The 19,278-nt window shown below is 36.9% G+C and overlaps 3 protein-coding genes across 5 annotated transcripts; 2 read left to right on the top strand and 1 right to left on the bottom strand.

Annotated features, from left to right (window-relative positions):
• Window positions 1-211: 211 nt before the first annotated feature.
• On the top strand, window positions 212-3,574 carry LOC124434353 (ras-like GTP-binding protein Rho1). Its single transcript, XM_046984235.1, has 3 exons — window positions 212-326; window positions 2,440-2,798; window positions 3,137-3,574. The coding sequence occupies exons 2-3, from the start codon at window positions 2,453-2,455 to the stop codon at window positions 3,409-3,411; spliced, it is 621 nt and encodes a 206-aa protein (XP_046840191.1). The 5' UTR covers window positions 212-326; window positions 2,440-2,452; the 3' UTR covers window positions 3,412-3,574.
• Window positions 3,575-4,631: 1,057 nt separating this feature from the next.
• Window positions 4,632-19,243, bottom strand: LOC124433979 (GATOR complex protein NPRL2-like). Of its 2 annotated transcripts, XR_006944665.1 has the most exons (12): window positions 19,079-19,243; window positions 18,747-18,838; window positions 18,242-18,410; window positions 18,001-18,109; window positions 16,990-17,126; window positions 15,498-15,595; window positions 15,382-15,418; window positions 13,968-14,061; window positions 13,783-13,900; window positions 12,749-12,862; window positions 11,979-12,144; window positions 4,632-5,074 (listed from the first exon to the last, which is right to left on the bottom strand). XR_006944665.1 is itself a non-coding variant. In XM_046983844.1 (11 exons), exons 1-11 carry the CDS (start codon window positions 19,148-19,150, stop codon window positions 12,030-12,032), a joined length of 1,155 nt encoding a protein of 384 aa, XP_046839800.1. In that variant the 5' UTR covers window positions 19,151-19,243; the 3' UTR covers window positions 11,613-12,029. The 2 variants fall into 2 exon arrangements, 1 of the variants encoding a protein (XP_046839800.1); XM_046983844.1 differs by lacking the exon at window positions 4,632-5,074 and having other exon boundaries at window positions 11,613-12,144.
• On the top strand, window positions 6,309-10,971 carry LOC124433980 (ras-like GTP-binding protein Rho1). 2 transcript variants are annotated; one of them, XM_046983847.1, is made up of 3 exons: window positions 6,309-6,449; window positions 8,621-8,978; window positions 9,400-10,971. In XM_046983847.1, exons 2-3 carry the CDS (start codon window positions 8,633-8,635, stop codon window positions 9,633-9,635), a joined length of 582 nt encoding a protein of 193 aa, XP_046839803.1. In that variant the 5' UTR covers window positions 6,309-6,449; window positions 8,621-8,632; the 3' UTR covers window positions 9,636-10,971. The 2 variants fall into 2 exon arrangements, with proteins under 2 accessions (XP_046839803.1, XP_046839802.1); XM_046983846.1 differs by having other exon boundaries at window positions 6,386-6,449; window positions 8,629-8,978.
• Window positions 19,244-19,278: the final 35 nt, after the last annotated feature.

Raw genomic sequence — 19,278 nt, forward strand, 5'->3', positions numbered from 1 at the left:
TTTATGACATTCACCCTCTCAAGACCCATGACTGGGCTGTTAAAAGTGTGAATTCGTCCAAGACTCCTAACATCGAGTCCTTGGCTCGGTTATCGTCATTTATTTACTCATTTAAAGCTTTGTAAGAGACCCAACATTTAGTGTGAAATTATTTACATAATAAAGTAGTTTGCATAGCGGCGAATTACGAACACAGCATGGTTGAGCGAATTATAGAGAAATATTTACCTTCATAACAACACGGCAACTTTCGATACGTTTGAACAGGAAGAGCGACTTATTGGATGATTCACATTTTTGAAGAAAATTAAAGGTTCTTACCGAAGGTAATCTTCATGAGACAAATTTATTTCAAAGCGAATTTTCGCACAATGTCATGAGGTTGCAACATTCCAAAAGAATTTGAAATATTGTTCATTTCTGAAGCATAGACTATAAAGAATTATAATTTAGTAATTTGTCATTATATTTTTCTTCGGCAGTCAAGCATTGCGCCAAGAATCTGAGCAATGATTTAAATGCAATTAGACATAGAAAATACGCATAACAAGATGTTATATTTAACATCATCGTACAACTGTATCAAATTCTTCACTGCGAGCATTTCTTGGCAAAAGTGAACGACCATGGGCTATTGAGGAGATCTAAGCTTTACTGTTTCACATGTAAGAAAGCCATTGGTCTATTGAAATTCATTCTATTTTATGATTCACGTTTTATACCTCTACACCAAACGCTTTCTGGCATTTTTGAAAAACCAAAACACATCGATCAATTCGCATCCATATCCGCGCATGCTTAATAAGTGCACGTTTATTTGCTCAAAATTTGTTATTTTCCCCAGGCAAAAAAAGTATGGACCTTAATATCGAGCGCTGGGGATTTTAACGACCACGATTATCATATCATTTACTCTCAGGGGAGCGAAACAAATCCAGTAAAAATTCGCAAAATCTCTTCTTTGTTGTTTTCTGCTTATTTCGCAGCCTTGTTCTCTCCAAAAAGTAATATAAAATTGTTCAGCTCAACACTCAAGTCCAAGCAAGCGAGTAAGTTTGTTATAACAATCAGCATTAGAATTATGTTCAGTCACCGCCAATATGACTTATTTATACGTTGCGAGACGCCGACATTGTGTATTGTTACTTTTTCAAATTGTTTCGTTGAAATGTTTTATTAGCCGAATTTTTTCGATTGGGAAATTAATGTATAATTTGCATCAATGACTTTTTGGTATAGAACAGACAGTCTCGTTATCACAGGCATTTTGGTATAGGCAGAAGGCTCATATAACTAGATTTTTAGAGTAACACAAATTGCAAAACCTAAAGAAAAACGGCAAATGGCAGATAAGATATACATGAAATACGTACATTGCACATTTTATTTGTAAAAACAATAGATTGGAATATGTAAAATGTTTGGATACCATCCTACAGTTTCATTTTCTTTTTTTATTACACTAAATTTATCCAAATTCAATAGGCCGCCATCTTGTTTTCGAAATGTTGACGAACGGCACTTTTCTAACCAATCAAATACGTTAACGTTTCTTAAAACAATCAATAAGTCAAAAAAGCAGACCAGAAACACGCGGGAAACTTGAGAATTCATATACCTTTAAGAAGCCCTGTTAAAATGATGTTCTTTGGGGCCGACCTGAAATCTACGACCAGAAGCGTAACCGGAACGTTAATTGGGAGGGGGTGTATATTCATATATTCAGTTGTGCCTGATTTCTTTTGAAATTCAAATCACTTTTGATAGAAATCAGTAAGGCACAACGGAAAATATGAATATGCACCCCCAATTAATAATCTAGTTACGCCTCTGTCTAGAACCTGCACACTACAAAATACAAATATTACAGGCAAAAACTTAAATATTTTAATGTTTCTTTAATATTGGTTTTATATTATAACATAAACATAAAGTACTGATATTTTTAAGTTTTTATTGCAAATGTGATTTTTTAAAAAATATTTTTTTAATATGGTGGGTAACATCCGGCAGCCGTACTCTCGGAAAAAACAGACAACATTGCTGTACTATAGAAAAGAAGAGGTATAAAAGACCTAAACACTACGATTGAGGCAAGCCGCCATCTTGAAAAGTGGCAAAAGAGACGATATTTACACCCGCTTCTTCAACATTGATTACAGTTGCAAAATCGATGGTCTAGGTTTGGTTTTTAAAATTTTTGATATGATATGTTGATCAAGAATTTTGCGTTTTTCCACCTTTCAATATGGCGTCTTTGCCTCCCTTGACACGGTAGTTATAGATATCTTAGGGATTGAGTTCTAAATCCTTGGGAGAGATCAGTATAGTTCACAGACCATTAAAAAAAACAACATGGTGTGTTGATTTAGAGGGAATTCAGAAGTCGTTCAACTTTTTCTGCGTATTTGCCCAGTTAACATTTTTGTCTATTTTTAGAAAATAAGGAATAATGTCGTATACTAAACTAAAACTGGTCGTCATCGGCGATGGAGTATGTGGAAAAACCTGTCTGTTGATGGTATTTCGTAACGACGAATATCCACCCGAATACGATCCACCCGAGTTCAAGAATTACGTTAAAGCACTCAGAATTGACGAGCACGACATCGAACTTGAACTAAATGATACCAAAGGTCAGGAGGACTACGACAGCAGCAGACCGTTTTCTTATCAAGGAAGTGATGTCATTCTCATCTGTTACTCGGTTGATTCGCCATCAAGTTTTACCAACGTCAAGGAAAAATGGTTTTCGGAAGTTAAGAAATATTGCTCTGGTGTACCCATAGTGCTTGTGGGTATGTGATGTTTAATAAATAGACCAAATTTAGTTGTTTCATTCATAATTGCAGAAGTACTCAATTTCCGTGTTGGTTCAGAGTCACCTTGAATAATTTCAAACATTCCATCGCCGATTTAGAAATCCAAACAAAAAAATCACCAAAAATTTTTTCATAACATTCAATTTGTTTGGAGTGATTTACAAATTGCAGCGCTAGTCAGTAAAATCCTTTCACGTTTACCACAATATAGATTTTATCACGCAGGGGACTCCACTCAGTAGCTTTTCACGAGCCCGCGTTCTTAACAACTAACGAATAAATTAACAGGATTTTGTTTTAATTGTAATTTGTAGGTTTAAAAAAAGATTTACGTGACGACACAACGACGACTGAATACCTGGCAACAAATGGGCAGCAGCCCGTGAGCACTGAACAAGGAAGAAAACTGGCGAAGAAGAAACGAGCAGCGGCATTTCACGAATGTTCAGCGTTGAAACGAGACGATGTAGATGAGGTGTTCCATGCCGCTGCAAGAGGCGGCCATAAGGAAAAAGAAAGCGCATTCGAGTTTTCGTTGTTTAATCTCGTAAAAATGAAAAATTCTCTTTTAATAGTAAAAAAATTTTAAATTTGTCTTTCTAAATATTTCGTTATTGATTTTTACGACATCTCGTTGAGAAAAGACTGCTGACCGTGGTAATAAGCCACGGTCTCGGTATATCATTATCCCAGGAGCGTTAGGGCATCAGTCACTAGTATTTTCCGTCAGGGCTTTAAGTCTTCGATAAAATGAACATTATCTTAAAAATGCGAAGTCAAAGATCTAACGCGTTGTACCAAGGAAATGCATCCACGTCAGATAACTTCATCAATTTTGTAAAGATAAATAATCGAGCTAAAGAAATAAATAATTCAAGCTAAGAATCGAGCTCAGAATCAACATGAAATTGGCTTAGGACCTGATTATGTGGAGGCGAGCTGGCCCAGATAGCGAGCTAGCCCGATGATTTCAAGGGATTGAAAGAAGCCAAAACTTCAAGGTTAAAAATTTCAACTGTTTGCAAAGCCAATTGTATCAGCCGCTTAGGAACTGATAGATGAACCCGGGTAGCCGGGATTTAGCCAAGCGTTAAAGGATTTTGGCAAATGGAAACGATTCGATACTTATCATCAGCAGATAAATCTTCTCGAGCAATTTAATTTCAGAATATTCTGATTTAATAAATTCGCAAAACATTTAAAATTAAAACGACCAATTTGGCCTTATTTGAGAATTACAACAGGAATGACTTGTGGTGCTTAACAAACAGATGCAACTTTTACGCTTGAAGTTTTGCCTCCTTTTAATGCCTCAAAATCATTTCATGCCATACTGAATCCCGGTTAGCTGGGATCATGTTACACAGTCCCTTAATTTGGTTTCCGCATTAAATTCTAAATATTGTGTAACAGAAGAATTGTATCGAATTTATGTAGCTTTTGGAACGATATCGAACTGTGTGACTGTGTGTAGCTTATACATAAGTCCGGAAATATATAACATACGCACAGTAAAAGAAAAGGAGCCAAAATATTGACCCCAGAATGGCCCCATAATTCAGAGCTAATTTTGGCCCTTTAAAGAGGGGCCGAATTTGGCCCCAAAACGTAGCTGAAACAGCCCCAGGTAAGAGGACCAATTTAGCCCCATAGCGAGCTATTTTGCCCCTTTTGTGTGAAATTCAGCTCTAAACAGAATAGCCAATTTAGCCCCATTATCTCATCAAATCGGCAATGGCTAAAAAGCAGCCCATTGCCCTGGAAAGAAATGAAATTACTGAAAGCTTACAATAAACAAGACTCGTATAATATACGTAAGCACATAAGTGCTTAACATCTTCATTAAAATACTTTACGTGCACATATTTTCATCTCACTCAAATTAAACTTCACAAAAAAGAATTGAAATAAAACATAATCTATATAACCATGTGCATTCATGATTAGTTGAACACATTTGATAACACTCCAACTAAACTTTTCACAGAAGATGGACACTTCTCTGGGATAATTCCCAATAATGCCATGTCAAGAAAGCTATAGACATTCTTGCCCTCAATGTATTTTATATTGTACATATAGTACGTGGCCAACAAAGCAACAAGAGCATCGCCAATCTTTTTGGTTGTTACATGGCACAAAACTATTCCTTCTGCCACCACATATATAGTGTCACTTTGATAAAGGTCATCCACTACCAAAATACAAGGTTGAATTTGCGTTCTTATTTTTTCATCAAGGAAAGCGCCATTCTACGATAAAAAGACAGCAGAAATTTAGAAAATTAGCTTGAGACTGCACAATAAAGTCGTAAGTGTCTAATTTCATTAGGGTTCACAAGTTACTTTTTGTTATGTGAGAAACAAAAATGAAGTAGTATGGTAATACTCATTTTATAGTAAAGATATAATTCCAGTTTTAGCTTAACAACTTTGTCTGTTTTAGCCCTCATTGTTAGCCAATACGGCTAGCAATTTCAAAAGCCAAAACGACCTCATGGGGCTAAAATGGCCCATTTCTTTTTACTGTGCGGTGATACAACTTTTAAAGATATGTCTTGGCGTCGATGGCGGTCATGTCATTTTAAGACCACTGCAGTCAGTTCCAAACTTAATCAGAAATAAAATTTCCATGCATGGAATATCATGATATGCAAAAATGCTGAGGGATGATTCTGTTGCTCATACGGACACCACTCAGCTGTTTTGCGTGCACGTTTTTCGTTCTGTTAGAAACTCTGTGGATGTACAAGCGTAGAAGACAATTTAACAAAAAGAATGTAGCTCTTAGGATAACAAACAAAGGGATTAAAAAATGGCAAATACATTTAAACATCTATTTTAAGTGATCTAGAGCACACAATCACTCCCCCCCTCCTTCCCAATCCTCCTACGAACCTGACTCCTCGCGAACAGAGAAAACAAAATGCCAAATTGTGTAGTTCCGTTTTTGTGCGCAACATGAAACAAGATACTATAAAAATTCAAATAAGGTGGAGACCACATTTTTAGGAATTTCTTTTTACTACATCTCTGGAGCGCTTTTGTCCTCTCTCTGGACAAAAGATTTCAAAACCGGTAACTAACTGGGCTGCTCTGCTATAAAATATGAGAATCTGAGATCAATTCCAAGCTTGAATCTATATACTTCCTATTTGGGTATCATCCTTTATATATGCTTTGAAGTTTTGAAAAATATCGAGTCTTTAGAACAAATGCTCTTCACATGCATTTGTCTGGCGACAGATTACAAACACAGCATGCTTGAGCTGACGAATAGATCAAATTCAATCATAAAGATTGCGGAAAACTGACTGCAAGTATAACTGGAAAAAAAACAACGGTATTGCAGACAAAAATGCCCTCGATTATCGTGCGCTACACTTCTTCAACAAAGTTCGATAGCTCCGCGCGCACTCATGTATTTTACATAACCGCAATTTAATCCGCGCGTACGTGCATAAATTAGAATAAATTCATAAAAGTAGGAGCAACCGCCTACCGCGGAGAAATATTTAACAGCATAAGAACACAGCAACTTTCTATACGACGATTGAGCAGGAAAGCTGACTTATTGGGCGGAGTTCGATTCACATTTACCGAAGAAAATCGAAGATTCTTAGCAAAGGTAACCGACTTCATTAGACGATTTTATTTCTACGAAAATTTAAAGACAAGTAGTGATATTGCAACATTCCAAACACGAATTATGACTTGTAATAATTTCGAATGTCGTTCTTCATTGAAGCTAAATATGTGTGCGAAGGATTATGATTAGGAAATATCTTATTATATTTTTCTATCGGCAATCACATTGCACCAAGAATCAGAACAATACTTCAAATGCTTGTCCTTTCAATTCAAATGCGGTTTGAAAATAATCTTGTAAAGGAAACGATTTAAATTCATCGTGCGAAGGTCGAACACGATAACTCTTGTCGATAACTATCGTATCCGCGACTTAAATTATCCAGACTTGACAGAAACGAAAAAAGCGGCTATGTTTTATCTAACCTTGGAAATCACTCATTTTATGTTTGAAATTTTATCATTAAACACAATGAAAACAGTTGTATACTGTGTAGTTGTTGTTTACCGAATTTGTGGCATTGATTTCGAAGTAAGTTGGCCCTTCATTTCGATTGTTTACACACAGGGGACTCGGTATAAATTTTCACCACGGTATTCAATGATAAATTCCTTTCATACTTCGCCTATAAAGGTTAAACGGTCATGAGATAGTGATTTCAAATGCTCAAACACTTGCATTTGTGATTATCTCGTGATTTATCGCAATTTATCTTGCTTACATCGATACGGTGAAGTTTAGATATTGATGTATGACATGTTTGGATACTGTTTTGTCGATAACTACAGGCCAATAGAAATGTTCTGCCGAAGGTTGTCAGTGTAAGAAATGTTTGAATGTCGACCTCATGTTGTATTCGTTAAGTACTTCTATATCAGTTGAAACTTAGATAAAAATACTGTGAAATCGTTGCTGAACTAGGGAAAATCACTTGATTTGGGCTTCGAAAAGCAAATATTTATATCATTATAAAGCGATCAAGGAAAATATTCGGTATGATAGTTTTAAATGTTTGAAATTTCCGTTGATAATTGTACTGCCGACGAAACACCTTGCTGTTCAATTTTCCGGTAGACGTAGGACTAAACGTAGACTTATTTCATACTCTCTCCCCTCTTCACATATAAACAAAAGTCTTTAACTTTTATGCAAATTTATGCAGTACTTACGAAATCTCAGTTATTATCTTATTAGTGTGATTTATACTTACAAAACACCGCCAAAGTTGTTTTTATAATACGCACTTATACTTGATTGTGGTTTGCTCTTAGTTACACGGCGTGTATTCATAAATACCGCTACGAAAAGTCGGTTAATACAATGAAATTTCTGACTTGTGACCATTCGGTGAATTCACAATAGATAAATGTCACCAGAATATCGTTTACACGTAGGTATTTTCAAATCGGTGTCGACAAAGGCGAAAAATATATCAACGGTAATTGCTTTCAATCTTTTTATAGAAAAAAATTGAACCATCGAATTTCTTGCGATTGCAAAGATTAATGTACATTTTAATATCGTAATAAATTTGATATATGTAGCAGGCTGATAACCCGACTCCAGTGGGAAAATATGCATAGAATATTGGAACGAGTTTCAGATAGTTTTTAGCAACGATATTTCCGATTGAAACCAGTCAATCCAATTTCAATTGGCCGCCACTTGCACTTGTCAAAACAATAAAAAATTGGAACAAAAACAGAATCTTTAGAAGAATTCACATACCATTTTAAGAAAATGTGATTCAAAAGACATAAATAGTCTCAAAGATTCGGATTCGCCTTTCCTGTCAAATATAAGTGAAAGAGTAAATTATTTGAAAGGAAATTATTTGGAAGCATTGTCAAGGCTCCCAAAATCGTTTCACTTCTGACTAGTCTAGTGCTGTGTGTCATTTCTAAATTGTAATTATGATAATTTGCGATTAATTCTGATTTTTCCATCAATCATCGGTAGTAACATAGTGAGACTTGATAAAACTCATCGCAGAATGTCTAATGATGAAAAAATTCAGATAAAAATAGAATTATGGACTTTTATCCATGACTGGGCAAACGACAATTTTAATCTTTCTCTACAGGACTACAAAAGTCTGTTTTTTTCAAGTCAACTTTGAGTAGTTAGTGATGCCCGACCGTCTAACGCTTACCAACCAAATGAAGGTCCTGGCTACACCCTTACTTTTCTTTAATAACTTTTTTATTTTTAAAACTAGAGTAATGTCGTTTATAAAATTAAAACTTGTCATTGTCGGAGATGGTGCATGTGGGAAAACATGTCTACTAATGGTGTTTCGCAATGACGAATTTCCACCCGACTACGTTCCGACGGTTTTCGAGAATTACGTCAAGGAACTAACAGTTGACGAGCGAGACATCGAACTTGAACTATACGATACTGCTGGACAAGAGGACTACGACAGGCTCAGACCGCTCTCTTATCCGGGAAGTGATGTCATACTCATCTGTTACTCTGTTGATTCGCCAAATAGTTATGAAAACGTCAGGGAAAGATGGATACCAGAAGTTGAGCAATTTTGCCCGCGTACGCCCATAGTGCTTGTTGGTATGTAATGTTTAACATATAGCTAGTAGAATATATTTTGTCAGCACTGTTATTGATATAAAAGTAGTCACTCCCTGTGTTGCTTCAAAGGAACGTTTTCAATTAAGACCGTCGAACAGAATGTATCTGGAAGGGTACTTCCCGCCAAAATATGAAGCCTGTCATTTAACTAGTCCCAATCCTTTTATGAATGGCCCAAAGAAAGTTCATTAACGAAAGTGAGCCAAAATGCACGAATTTACGTCCAGTGCGCATGGAAGAGTATAATATCCGGGAACTGTTATCCTTCATTGATATTCACGTAACGAATAATATGACTTAGGTCGAATGTGCTGGTGGATGAGTCACTTTGCGCACTTGCCTGCGCTCTAGACCGCTGACAATGAATCAACAATGTTTTCTATGTGTTATATTTGTGTAGCTTTAAAGAAAGATTTGCGTGACGACACGAATACGATAGACGATCTGAAAGAGCAAGGCGAGGAACCTGTGAGCACCGCGGATGGAGAAAAACTGGCTAGGGACACCGGTGCAACGGCATTTCACGAATGCTCCGCTTTGAAACGTGACGGCGTACACGATGTGTTTCATGCTGCAGTGAGGGCGGCCATCATAAAAAAGAAAGTAGATTCGGGTTGTTGCTGCGTGATCCTTTAGGAATAGAACATATTTTTGACTCTGAAAAAGAGTCTCACGTTGATAATTGAAGAAATATGAATCGTAAGTGGAAGTTATAGTAAAACGGAACTAGATTTGACAATTATATTTTATACTGCACGAATTCCTAGAAGAATATGCATTACCGCTATTTTTATCGCGGGCTCAACGATTAATACTAGTGAAATACAATGAGAAAAACGATCGTAGTTAGCTTTTGATACGTTATAGAGGAACTGTAGGCTGACGTAGTAGTATAAAGAAAAAATAATTTTTAAAACAAAATGTCGCACTTTTCATGAAGTGAACCCTTTTTACATTTCCCACCAATTTGACGCAACCGGATCCTTGACACCATAAAATTTTCGCCTCAGAATACATAACTTAAAAATGGCGGGAAAACCAATAATAAATTTGAGTTATCATGTTACCATAATGCACCTCGTGTTGCCATCTTTAAATATGATATATAACGTGTCAAATGCGAAATAAATTGATGTTTTTCTCTGGCTTTCATTAAATTCATTGTCGTATAGGCACGGAGCCAGGAAATTGAAACTGGGTAGAAAGCATTTACTAAACTTACGGCGTCTCACTTTGCCCCTAGTTACTCTTAAGTACAAAAAATAGCAGCAAAAATATTACCTTCGAGGAAAAGGGATATCTTGAGCCTCCCCAGTCCCCTTTGTGGCGCCGTCTGTTACACTTTCAACAATCACATGTATGTTTTATTTTATTTTCTGCATTTTAGTTGACATAAAAACCCGTATCATAAAACTCGCACACACTCACACTTACTGAACGTGGCTTTAAAATCACCTCGTAACTCTTCGAAGACGGCTGTATACTGCTGAACATTCTGTCAACTGATGGCTTATATATTATATATAACCACAAATATTGGCATCGCTGGAGAAATGACGTAGTCATTGACTAGAGAGAGCGTGATTTTTCTGTCGCACTCAGTGAGTGTGAGCGAGCCTTTAGATTACGGGCAGTAGGCTTTAAATGAGCCCGGGGACAATGAATAGCAGGCAATACGATCTGCATAGTTTGTGAAGAATCAACGGCTAATTTTCCATTAATCTGGAATCATGCAATATTCTGACACGTCGGAACGAGTCGAACATTGTTCGTGAAAAACGAAGTTTGCCACATGCAATATGTTAATGTTCACGTCGTATTCAACTATTTAGGAATGTGTTCCAATAATTATGATGAAACATAACTAGTTTCTTACTTATTTACAATTGTTATACATGTTAATTAATTTAGCACGTCAAAACTATCCTTAGTCATTTTTTTCAAACGTTCAATAAATGAATATGATAACTAACTGTTGGCGTAACTACCTCAATTGGAAGCTTGAATGGCGAATGTCACGGCTCGACCGTTACGCAGTTAGCTTTAGTTTACTGTTGATTTGAAATTTCACCGAAGACATGTCATTACCTACGATCAATGATAGCTGCAATGATAGCAACATGTTTGTAGAAGTAGATCGTCCGGCTTAGTAGAGTCCTGAGAACGACTGTTGGTATTGATGTTAACTGACGTTTCAACAACCTTAGCGGTAGTCATCTTCAGAGTTAAGTGAGAAATGATGTTGTCATTGACTAGAGAGAGCGGGAAAATACGACTAACCTGACTTTTACTCCTCACTTGAGTCTGAAGATGACTACCGCTAAGGTTGCCAAAACGTCAGTCAACATCAACACCATCAGTCCTTCTCGAAACCCTACCAAGCTGGACGATCTACATCTACAAACATCTAACAAAACTCCCGGGTTCAAACCATTGACTTTACTACGACGATAGCTACATTGATACTACACGAGTCTCAGTTTTGGCAAACTGAAGAATTAGTTGAAAAACATTGGTTGAAACTTGCAACAAAATATGTTGCACTGTCCAGTGTTGCAAATGAAAAGACATATGTTACGTTAAAATTCTTTTCAGTTCCTTGCATAAACAATGTATATAAAATAAAATAGTGAATGGTTGGATTTCGAGAGTATCGCTACATGCTTGTAAAAGTAGTACGTCCTGGTTAGTAGAGTCCCGAGAAGGACTGTTTGTGTAAGAGTTGACTGAAGTTTCAACATCCTTAGTGGTAGTCATTTTAACGGTGTTTGACTACTTGTAGCTTATAATACGTACCTCTTAAATATTTTATTAGATAAATATATAAATCGATAATTACTATGAAAAATTATCGGTAATCGGATAATTACTATAAGCTGCATTTATATAATTTCATGGGGAGGAAGGTCAGAATTAACGACGAATGGAAAATTACAACAATCCGAATTTCTTGATGGTAAATCCCAAATCAGAACTCACCTAGAATGCTGGACGCCACGACCGACTTTGTCAGCGGTATTCACCCTTCTCTCATTTCCAAATAACGGTGATGTTAGGGTGGTTTTCAATGATTTCGTCCAATTTTTGGTGACTCATGCCAGTTTCGGTACAGATTTCGTCATAATTATGGCTTCCATTCAACCATCTGAGGAAGAAATAGCATTCATTTCAACATAAGGTCACTCAAGGAACATAAGGACTCAAGTATTAGGAAACATTATAGAGTCGTGTGACGTAGTTTGTCACCGGGACACTTATGTACATTTAAGGATGGGGGGTTGCTGTGTTGAAAAGAAAGGAAAAGACGAGGGAGAAAGCAGGTGAGAGGAAAAATAAGTACGAAAAATAAATACTACAAACATAAGGACTCGAGTTTTAACATCAACTGACTCCTAATGCAGTATAAAGACAATAGCGCCGGTAGAATTTTATTTTTTTATTTTTTTTTTGGGAGGGGGGACACTCTCAAAATGTCACTTACATATGTTAAATGCCTGACATTTTTTCTGTTTGTGCAAGCGAGTTCCCGGCGAGGCGGTGAGTATTTAGATATTGAAATATTACATTAGTTAATTTCTACAAGTGTTTTTTTAAATATACCGAGTAGACTGAAATATGTACGAACTCAAATTCAACACACTAGTCGAAGGCTGTTGACTGGAGTATCGACTTAAGTCCGGACGTCTTCCTCGATCGAGGGCTGTAGAGTTCAGATTTCGGGTTATTTTAATGTTATGTATTAACCGTACCTTGCTAGACGTTCATTTTGCGAAGCTTGCATGCCATCATCTGGTTTCAAAAGTACCGGAAATTTGTGTAAACGACGTATGAAACCTTTCATCAAACCGAACTGAATCAAACATCTGGAATAAAGAACAAGTGTTAATGGCAAATCATGAATCGCCAATGTTTGAATTTGAATGAAGCATTAAATTCTTGAATGTGTAATTGCAGGTTGGACGTTGCAGCAGCATAGCGTAAGAGGAACGTTCTTTATAGATCGTCTTCACCTTACGTCATGGCCGCCATATGGGTGTAGTAATTGAGAAGAACTTTAATTAAGTTCTTTTGTTTCAAACACAAATATTGCTGCTTCATCCACAGTCAGGTTGATCCCAGGGGAATCAGAGAAAATGATCTATTGTGGTACATTGGTCTTTATGAATATGAGCCCCTAAATTACCGATCTTCCAATGGCCCTGTCACAGTATGGTGAAAATACAGTAGAGCCACTCCATCGAAATTTTCGTGCCATGATTATCTTTTTACACATGTGATTATCATAGTGGCATCCAGTCAATTGCTTTTTTTGACCAAGAGGAATGATAAAATGGCTCACGGCAACCAGTAATCTCAATAAATATATTGCAGTCAATTGCACACGATCTACTGTATATTCTCTATATTGTGGCCCTGGGTTAGCAGAAAGGGCTTTGCGTTCACGTGCTAATCCAGCATAAGGTAATAGAGGGAGGAAAGTGGTCAGCAATGGTTTGATGGATGGTGTAAGCCCTAGATCTAGTTTGACAAGTGATGATGACTTTTCTTCCTAACTATAAAACATAAGTCAGAAGACAGATTTGCTCCCTAAATTACCAATGTTAACCCCCTTATAGAAATGACAAGAAGGTGCACACCATCCCCCATATGCATATAAATCCTATAAACCCATTCATTTTTTAGTCTCTTATAGATTTGTTGACATTTCATAAACAATTTTGGGCAAAAACCATCGAGCTTGTGTTTGCTATCTTTGGTCACACGAGTTAGCTAAACAATTTACCGTTCGTCGATGCGTAGAAACGCCGGGTTGTATCTCGAACAAAGGTCTCGCACGGTTGCACCAGCACTGAGCCCAGAATATAACTGAAATACGTCACGAAACAATGGAGGACGGCGAACTAGAAATTAAATGGCTGCAAATGAACGGAAAACACCAAAGTGTTGACAGTTATATTAAGCACTTACATTTCCTAGCAACATAATTCGTGCATTCCTCTTGTAGTTGCTTGTCTTGAAATAAATTGTTTATCTTCGGAGTTGGAATGTACACGTTGGAGTACTACAGAGTGAAAAACTTCATGTAACATATTTAACATGTGGTGACGATGTAAGTAAACATCCCTATTTTGTTCATTTCAATCCTCTCTAAGAGTTTTTCTTCATGCTCTAAGTTTTCCATACAAAACCGTTTTTTCACTAGTTTACCCATTTATATGTTTTTCTTTCATTAATCTGCCCTCCTGATTAAACAGTCTTTAAAACTGTCACTCCTCTCTCAAGTTTGAAGAACTGGCATAAAGATGTGATGTAATGTGATGTACGGTGGTGTGACATAGGGTGTGCAAGGTGGGGAGATGTGTGTTAGTGTAATGTATGATGTGTGATGTAAGGTGGTGTGATGTAAGATAGTGTAATGTAGGGTAGTGTAATGTAGTGTTGTGTGATGTAGGGTGGTGTGATGTGGGGTGATGTGATTTAAAATGATGTAATGTAGGGTGGTGTAATGTGGTGTGGTGTGATGTAGAGTGCTGTGATGTAGGGTGTATGGAATGGTGGTGGATGATGGAAGATGGGGTGATGAATGTAGGAGTGGTGTGATGTAGGGTGTTGTGATGTAAGGTGGTGTAATGTAGGGTGGTGTGATGTAGGTGGTGTGATGTAGGGTGCTGTGATGAAGGGTAATGTAATGTAGGGTGGTGTGATGTAGGGTGGTGTAAGGTGATGTAGGGTGATGTGATGTAAGGTGGTGTGATGTAAGGTGGTGTAATGTAGGATGGTGTGATGTAGGGTAGTGTAATGTAAGGTGGTGTGATGTAGGGTGGTGAATGGTGAATGGGGTGGTTAGGGTGGTGTGATGGGTGGTGTGATGTAGGGTGTGTGATGTAGGGTGGTATGATGTAAGGTGGTTTGATGTAAGGTGTTGTGATGTGGGATAAAGGTGGTGTGACGTGATGGTGTGATGTAAGGAGGTGTAATGTAAGGTAGTGTGATGTAAGGTGGTGTAATGTAAGGTAGTGTGATGTAGGGTGGTTTAATGTAGGGTGATGTGATGTAAGGTCGTATGATGTAGGGTGGTGTTCTGTAGGGTGGTGTGATATATAATGGTGCAATGTAGGGTGGTGTGATGTAGAGTGGTGTGAAGGAGGATGTTGTGAAGTAGGGTGGTGTGATGTAGAGTGTTTTGATGTAGGGTGGTGTGATGTAGGGTGATGTGATGCAATGCTGTGATGAAGGGTGGGGAAATGTAGAGTGGTGTGATGCACGGTGGTGTGATACAGGAAAATATACGGAGTTGTGATTTAGGGTGCTTTGACGTACTAAAGAGGATACAATGCACGTTAAAATAAATAGTATTTACCATTGATATTTACAAACGTACCTGAAAAATTGAAATCAATGTCACAACTTGGAAATGACTAAAACAGAGACGAGATAACATCGCTTAAGAGAAAATGTAACATCGGGAAAATGTAACATGTACTTCGTGTAACTTACACCATATTCTGAATACAAAGTCTGACCAAATTTATATCAACATCCGCTTGAGCTGCTATCTTCTTTATATGCTGAAAGCCGTCTATGTAAGGTAAAATCTAGAAGAAAATAGGCACACCTCGTAAATATGTGAATACGGGAGCCTCTCTTGTCTCTTAATGCTTTCCAGGCGTTTTGCCTTGAACCCTTTTAAAACAAACAAGTAAACAAAGAATATAAGCAAATATCTACAAATCAATGCTGTGAATGTCGCCATTTAGTACAGGAAATTTCATCTGGTCGATTGCAATTCGCAAGAAGCACGCACAAGTGACTTAAAGAATAAGGTCTGGTCATTGAAATTTTTGAACACATGACAAATTCGCAAGCTCAAGATTTTTCCAAATTCACGATAATCCATGCTAAAGTGATAGTTTAATCCTGTAAGTATCGTTCAAAGTTTGTGGAAGTTGATCGCCCAGGGAAGAAAAAAGGTGAAGTATTGATAGTTAAACTGTTGCTGCTTTGCCGACATTGAAAAGACAATAAGCGGACGGATACTTCCCGCCAAAATTTGAAGCCAGCAATTGACCTAGTCCCAATCTCTCAACGCACGGTCCAAAGAAAGTTAATTTACGTTTACAACGGTAAACTAAAAGGCGTGACTTAACCTCTAAACACGCGTGTTCGGGGGTAAGATTTGCAACATGGCTTCATTTCGCCAGGCTTTATGCAGGTACAGGCATGTTTATTTAAAAGTGGCCTTCCAGTCATAATTTAGTTCAATGCTTGGCGATGGTTGTAGTGAGTGTTGTTTTGACCTCTATATTTTCAGATTAAAAAATGAACAAAAACAATAACGGAGGTCAAAAACGTCAGTCACTACAACCATCAACAACACCCTCCATCACAACTCCTACAAACCTTAGAATCCATACCATTGGAACATAATGATACCGCAGGAAACGAAAAAGACAAATCATGGCAAATTTTGCTAATAATTTCTTACAGAAATGAGCAATGTACAGTAAAAGCGCCCCTTTCAACAAAAATTTTAATTGCGATACTAAATTTAGGTGTGAATTCCAAAATATCAGCGAAAAAAGTTTTTACGTTTGTCGAATTGTTTCATTTTGGCTTTTTAAAGTTGGCAAATATGGCTTTTTAAAGTTGGCAACTATGCTCGTTTTAATGGACTTTGTCCGTCGTCCCAAAAGTATGGATCGACTTACTTTTATGACGTCTGCAAAGGGATTCCTCAATACAAGAACGTCAGAGTTTTGTTCGACCCAGACTACGTTACACGATGGACAAGGTCCATTGAAAATCAACTTTACACCTCCATAACAAGAAGAAAATTCAACTAAATTGAAAAATTTTTCGACTTATACGTTGGACATTACACCTAATTTCAATATACGCAAATAAAAGTTTTTGCTGATAGCGGCACAAGATTTTCCAAAAGAAAGACCGTTAATTACACTGGTTTGACGATAATAAGTTGTTGCCTGACCTGTTGAGTGGTTATATCCCATTGAGCAGCAGTAATGATTGAGCTGTCCCATAGAAATATAGGAACATGATGATTAAACACTTCAGGCTGGTCATCTTTAGTCATTGACAAATGAAGATAGATCGTTGTCACCGCATCTTAAAGAAAGACAAAAAGAGACCATTTCATAAAATTTAAAAGGACCAGCTACCTTGTGTTTTTTGGTATATGCCGTGCCAAATAAGTTTTTTAGACGATAACTGAGCTATACAGGGCTGTATAATATAACGGACCACAGGACCATCGGTTCCAGAATATTTTTGAAGTTGGGAGAAAAAAATTTGGTTGAAAGTACAAATAGTAAGAATTCTCAAAGAAAAGAAAACAGGGTTGATACAGAAAGGAAAAATAAAAAGAAAGAATAAGTTTCAGGTACATACAGGCACACGTCCTGCCTGACAGCAGGCACTCGGCATTCAGAAAGTTGGAAGAAAGTAAGAAAAAGTCATCTTCGTAGTTCTTACAAGCCATTTCTTCATCTACTGCATTTAATAACAGTGATTGATGCAAATGACTTCATTCAATGGTTGAGTAAAAATTTCAATGAAGCATTTTTTTGAAAAAACTAATTTAGTTGGCCTTGCAGTGCCAAAAAAATACGATATTCTCTGCAGCCCTGGAGATGCATGTAGATGTTTGAAAAAAAAAGAGTAGCCAATAGTCAGCAAAGAATTTTCATAAGGATTGTGTTTTAATCCCCAAGAAGCAATGATCGTTTTAACATCAGAAATGTGCTCAAACAATTCACAATGAACTTGTTGTGTTATATTTTCAATTTCTCCTAATGGCTAATGACAATATATAGTTTCACTACTTCAACAAAAATCATCCACAGTCAATATTTTGACAAAAATGTTGACAAATAGTGGTCGGGTCAGTGAATTGTTCATATGCAAATTTCAAATGCATATTTGCCCCTGTTTCACTAATCTATTATGTCAAACTTATTATGTCATACTTATTATGTCATACTTATGGGAATAATGCATTTTCTTTCTTCATTGAGACCATGCAAGATAGTAGTGAGAATTGCAGGAATTCTTTTCTTGCTGTCTTCTTCAGATATAAACCCATTTTCCAGCTGAAATATTTAACAGACTAATGGCATTAATAAGCCCTTATTAATCAAGCATTTGGACACCAACTCCAGGGGAAAATCGACAAAGGGGAAATGTTTATGTCTGAGTTTATAGAACTCAGGAGTAACTTTCACCTCAAGTGATGTAAGATATGCTGCGAGCTTCTTCACTACAGGTTGAAAGGCTTGAACTTCTGCAGACTCATCCAGAACAAAACAAACATTGAATAGAAGCGCATTGCGAGAATACTTTGCATTGGTTATACACACTGGATAACCAATAAACTTGTCACCAAATGCATTTCTGTTGAAAGAACAAAGAAAATATCAAACTCTATTACATTTGTCGTGGTGCAAAGCAATAAGTAATGATATGGCATGGTATGGTATGGTATGGTATGGTATGGTATGGTATGTTATGGCATGGTATGGTATGGTATGGTATGGTATGGTATGGTATGGTATGGTATGGTATGGTATGGTATAGTATGGTATGGTATGGCTGGCTTCCTTACTGGTAAAATATGTTTCACATTTAATAGCTAAACAATACATGAAACTCATCATCCTTAGAAACATCTAAGAAACTCATCACATCTCAATCCTTCAAAAAATCATCATAATGAATCTCACCACGTACACAGTAATGACTTTGCTTTGCAATTCAGGCTTGGTTATTATGTAGACTGCAATACAATCAAATGACTCCTTTGAAATGAAGTCTTCTGGCACCTGTAAACAAAATACGTGGATTTTTCATACCATATACTGCCTTCCATATAGTCAACTTTTGGAATGCGTTGACTAACCAGGCCAATGTGTGCACGGTGCAGTGTGCTTATGCTAATGCAGAAATATAGAGGTCTTAACTAAATGCACTTATTTGCATGGAAAGGACACATTAAATGAAATTTGTACAGCAGGTAAATGGCATATCACACAAAGGGAAAGTTTTAATAGCGCGAATATTACCTGGTAGACAATCTTAGGTCCAGCAATTGGGTGAAACTCGCAGAACATAATCGCTTTTATATTAATCGCCATGTGTTTTAAGTACAATGTGTAAAAACACTAAAGAAAGCATTCAACAAAGATAATAAAACTTTTGGCAATGTTTTCTTTCTCACACAACTCAAACTTGTAAAGAACATGATTTCTTTTCATTTGGGGAT

The sequence above is a fragment of the Xenia sp. Carnegie-2017 genome, unplaced genomic scaffold (assembly GCF_021976095.1).
Source record: "Xenia sp. Carnegie-2017 unplaced genomic scaffold, XeniaSp_v1 HiC_scaffold_14, whole genome shotgun sequence".
Classification (NCBI taxonomy): Eukaryota; Metazoa; Cnidaria; class Anthozoa; order Malacalcyonacea; family Xeniidae; genus Xenia; species Xenia sp. Carnegie-2017.

Coding starts and splice junctions, on each gene's coding strand:
- LOC124434353 (XM_046984235.1), top strand. CDS start 2,453: ATGTCGTATACTAAACTAAAACTGGTCGTCATCGGCGATGGAGTATGT. Junction 2,799..3,136: donor TGTACCCATAGTGCTTGTGG/GTATGTGATGTT, acceptor TGTAATTTGTAG/GTTTAAAAAAAGATTTACGT.
- LOC124433980 (XM_046983847.1), top strand. CDS start 8,633: ATGTCGTTTATAAAATTAAAACTTGTCATTGTCGGAGATGGTGCATGT. Junction 8,979..9,399: donor TACGCCCATAGTGCTTGTTG/GTATGTAATGTT, acceptor ATATTTGTGTAG/CTTTAAAGAAAGATTTGCGT.
- LOC124433979 (XM_046983844.1), bottom strand. CDS start 19,150: ATGGCGATTAATATAAAAGCGATTATGTTCTGCGAGTTTCACCCAATT. Junction 15,419..15,497: donor CTTTGTATTCAGAATATGGT/GTAAGTTACACG, acceptor TCTCTGTTTTAG/TCATTTCCAAGTTGTGACAT. Junction 14,062..15,381: donor CATTGATTTCAATTTTTCAG/GTACGTTTGTAA, acceptor TTCACTCTGTAG/TACTCCAACGTGTACATTCC.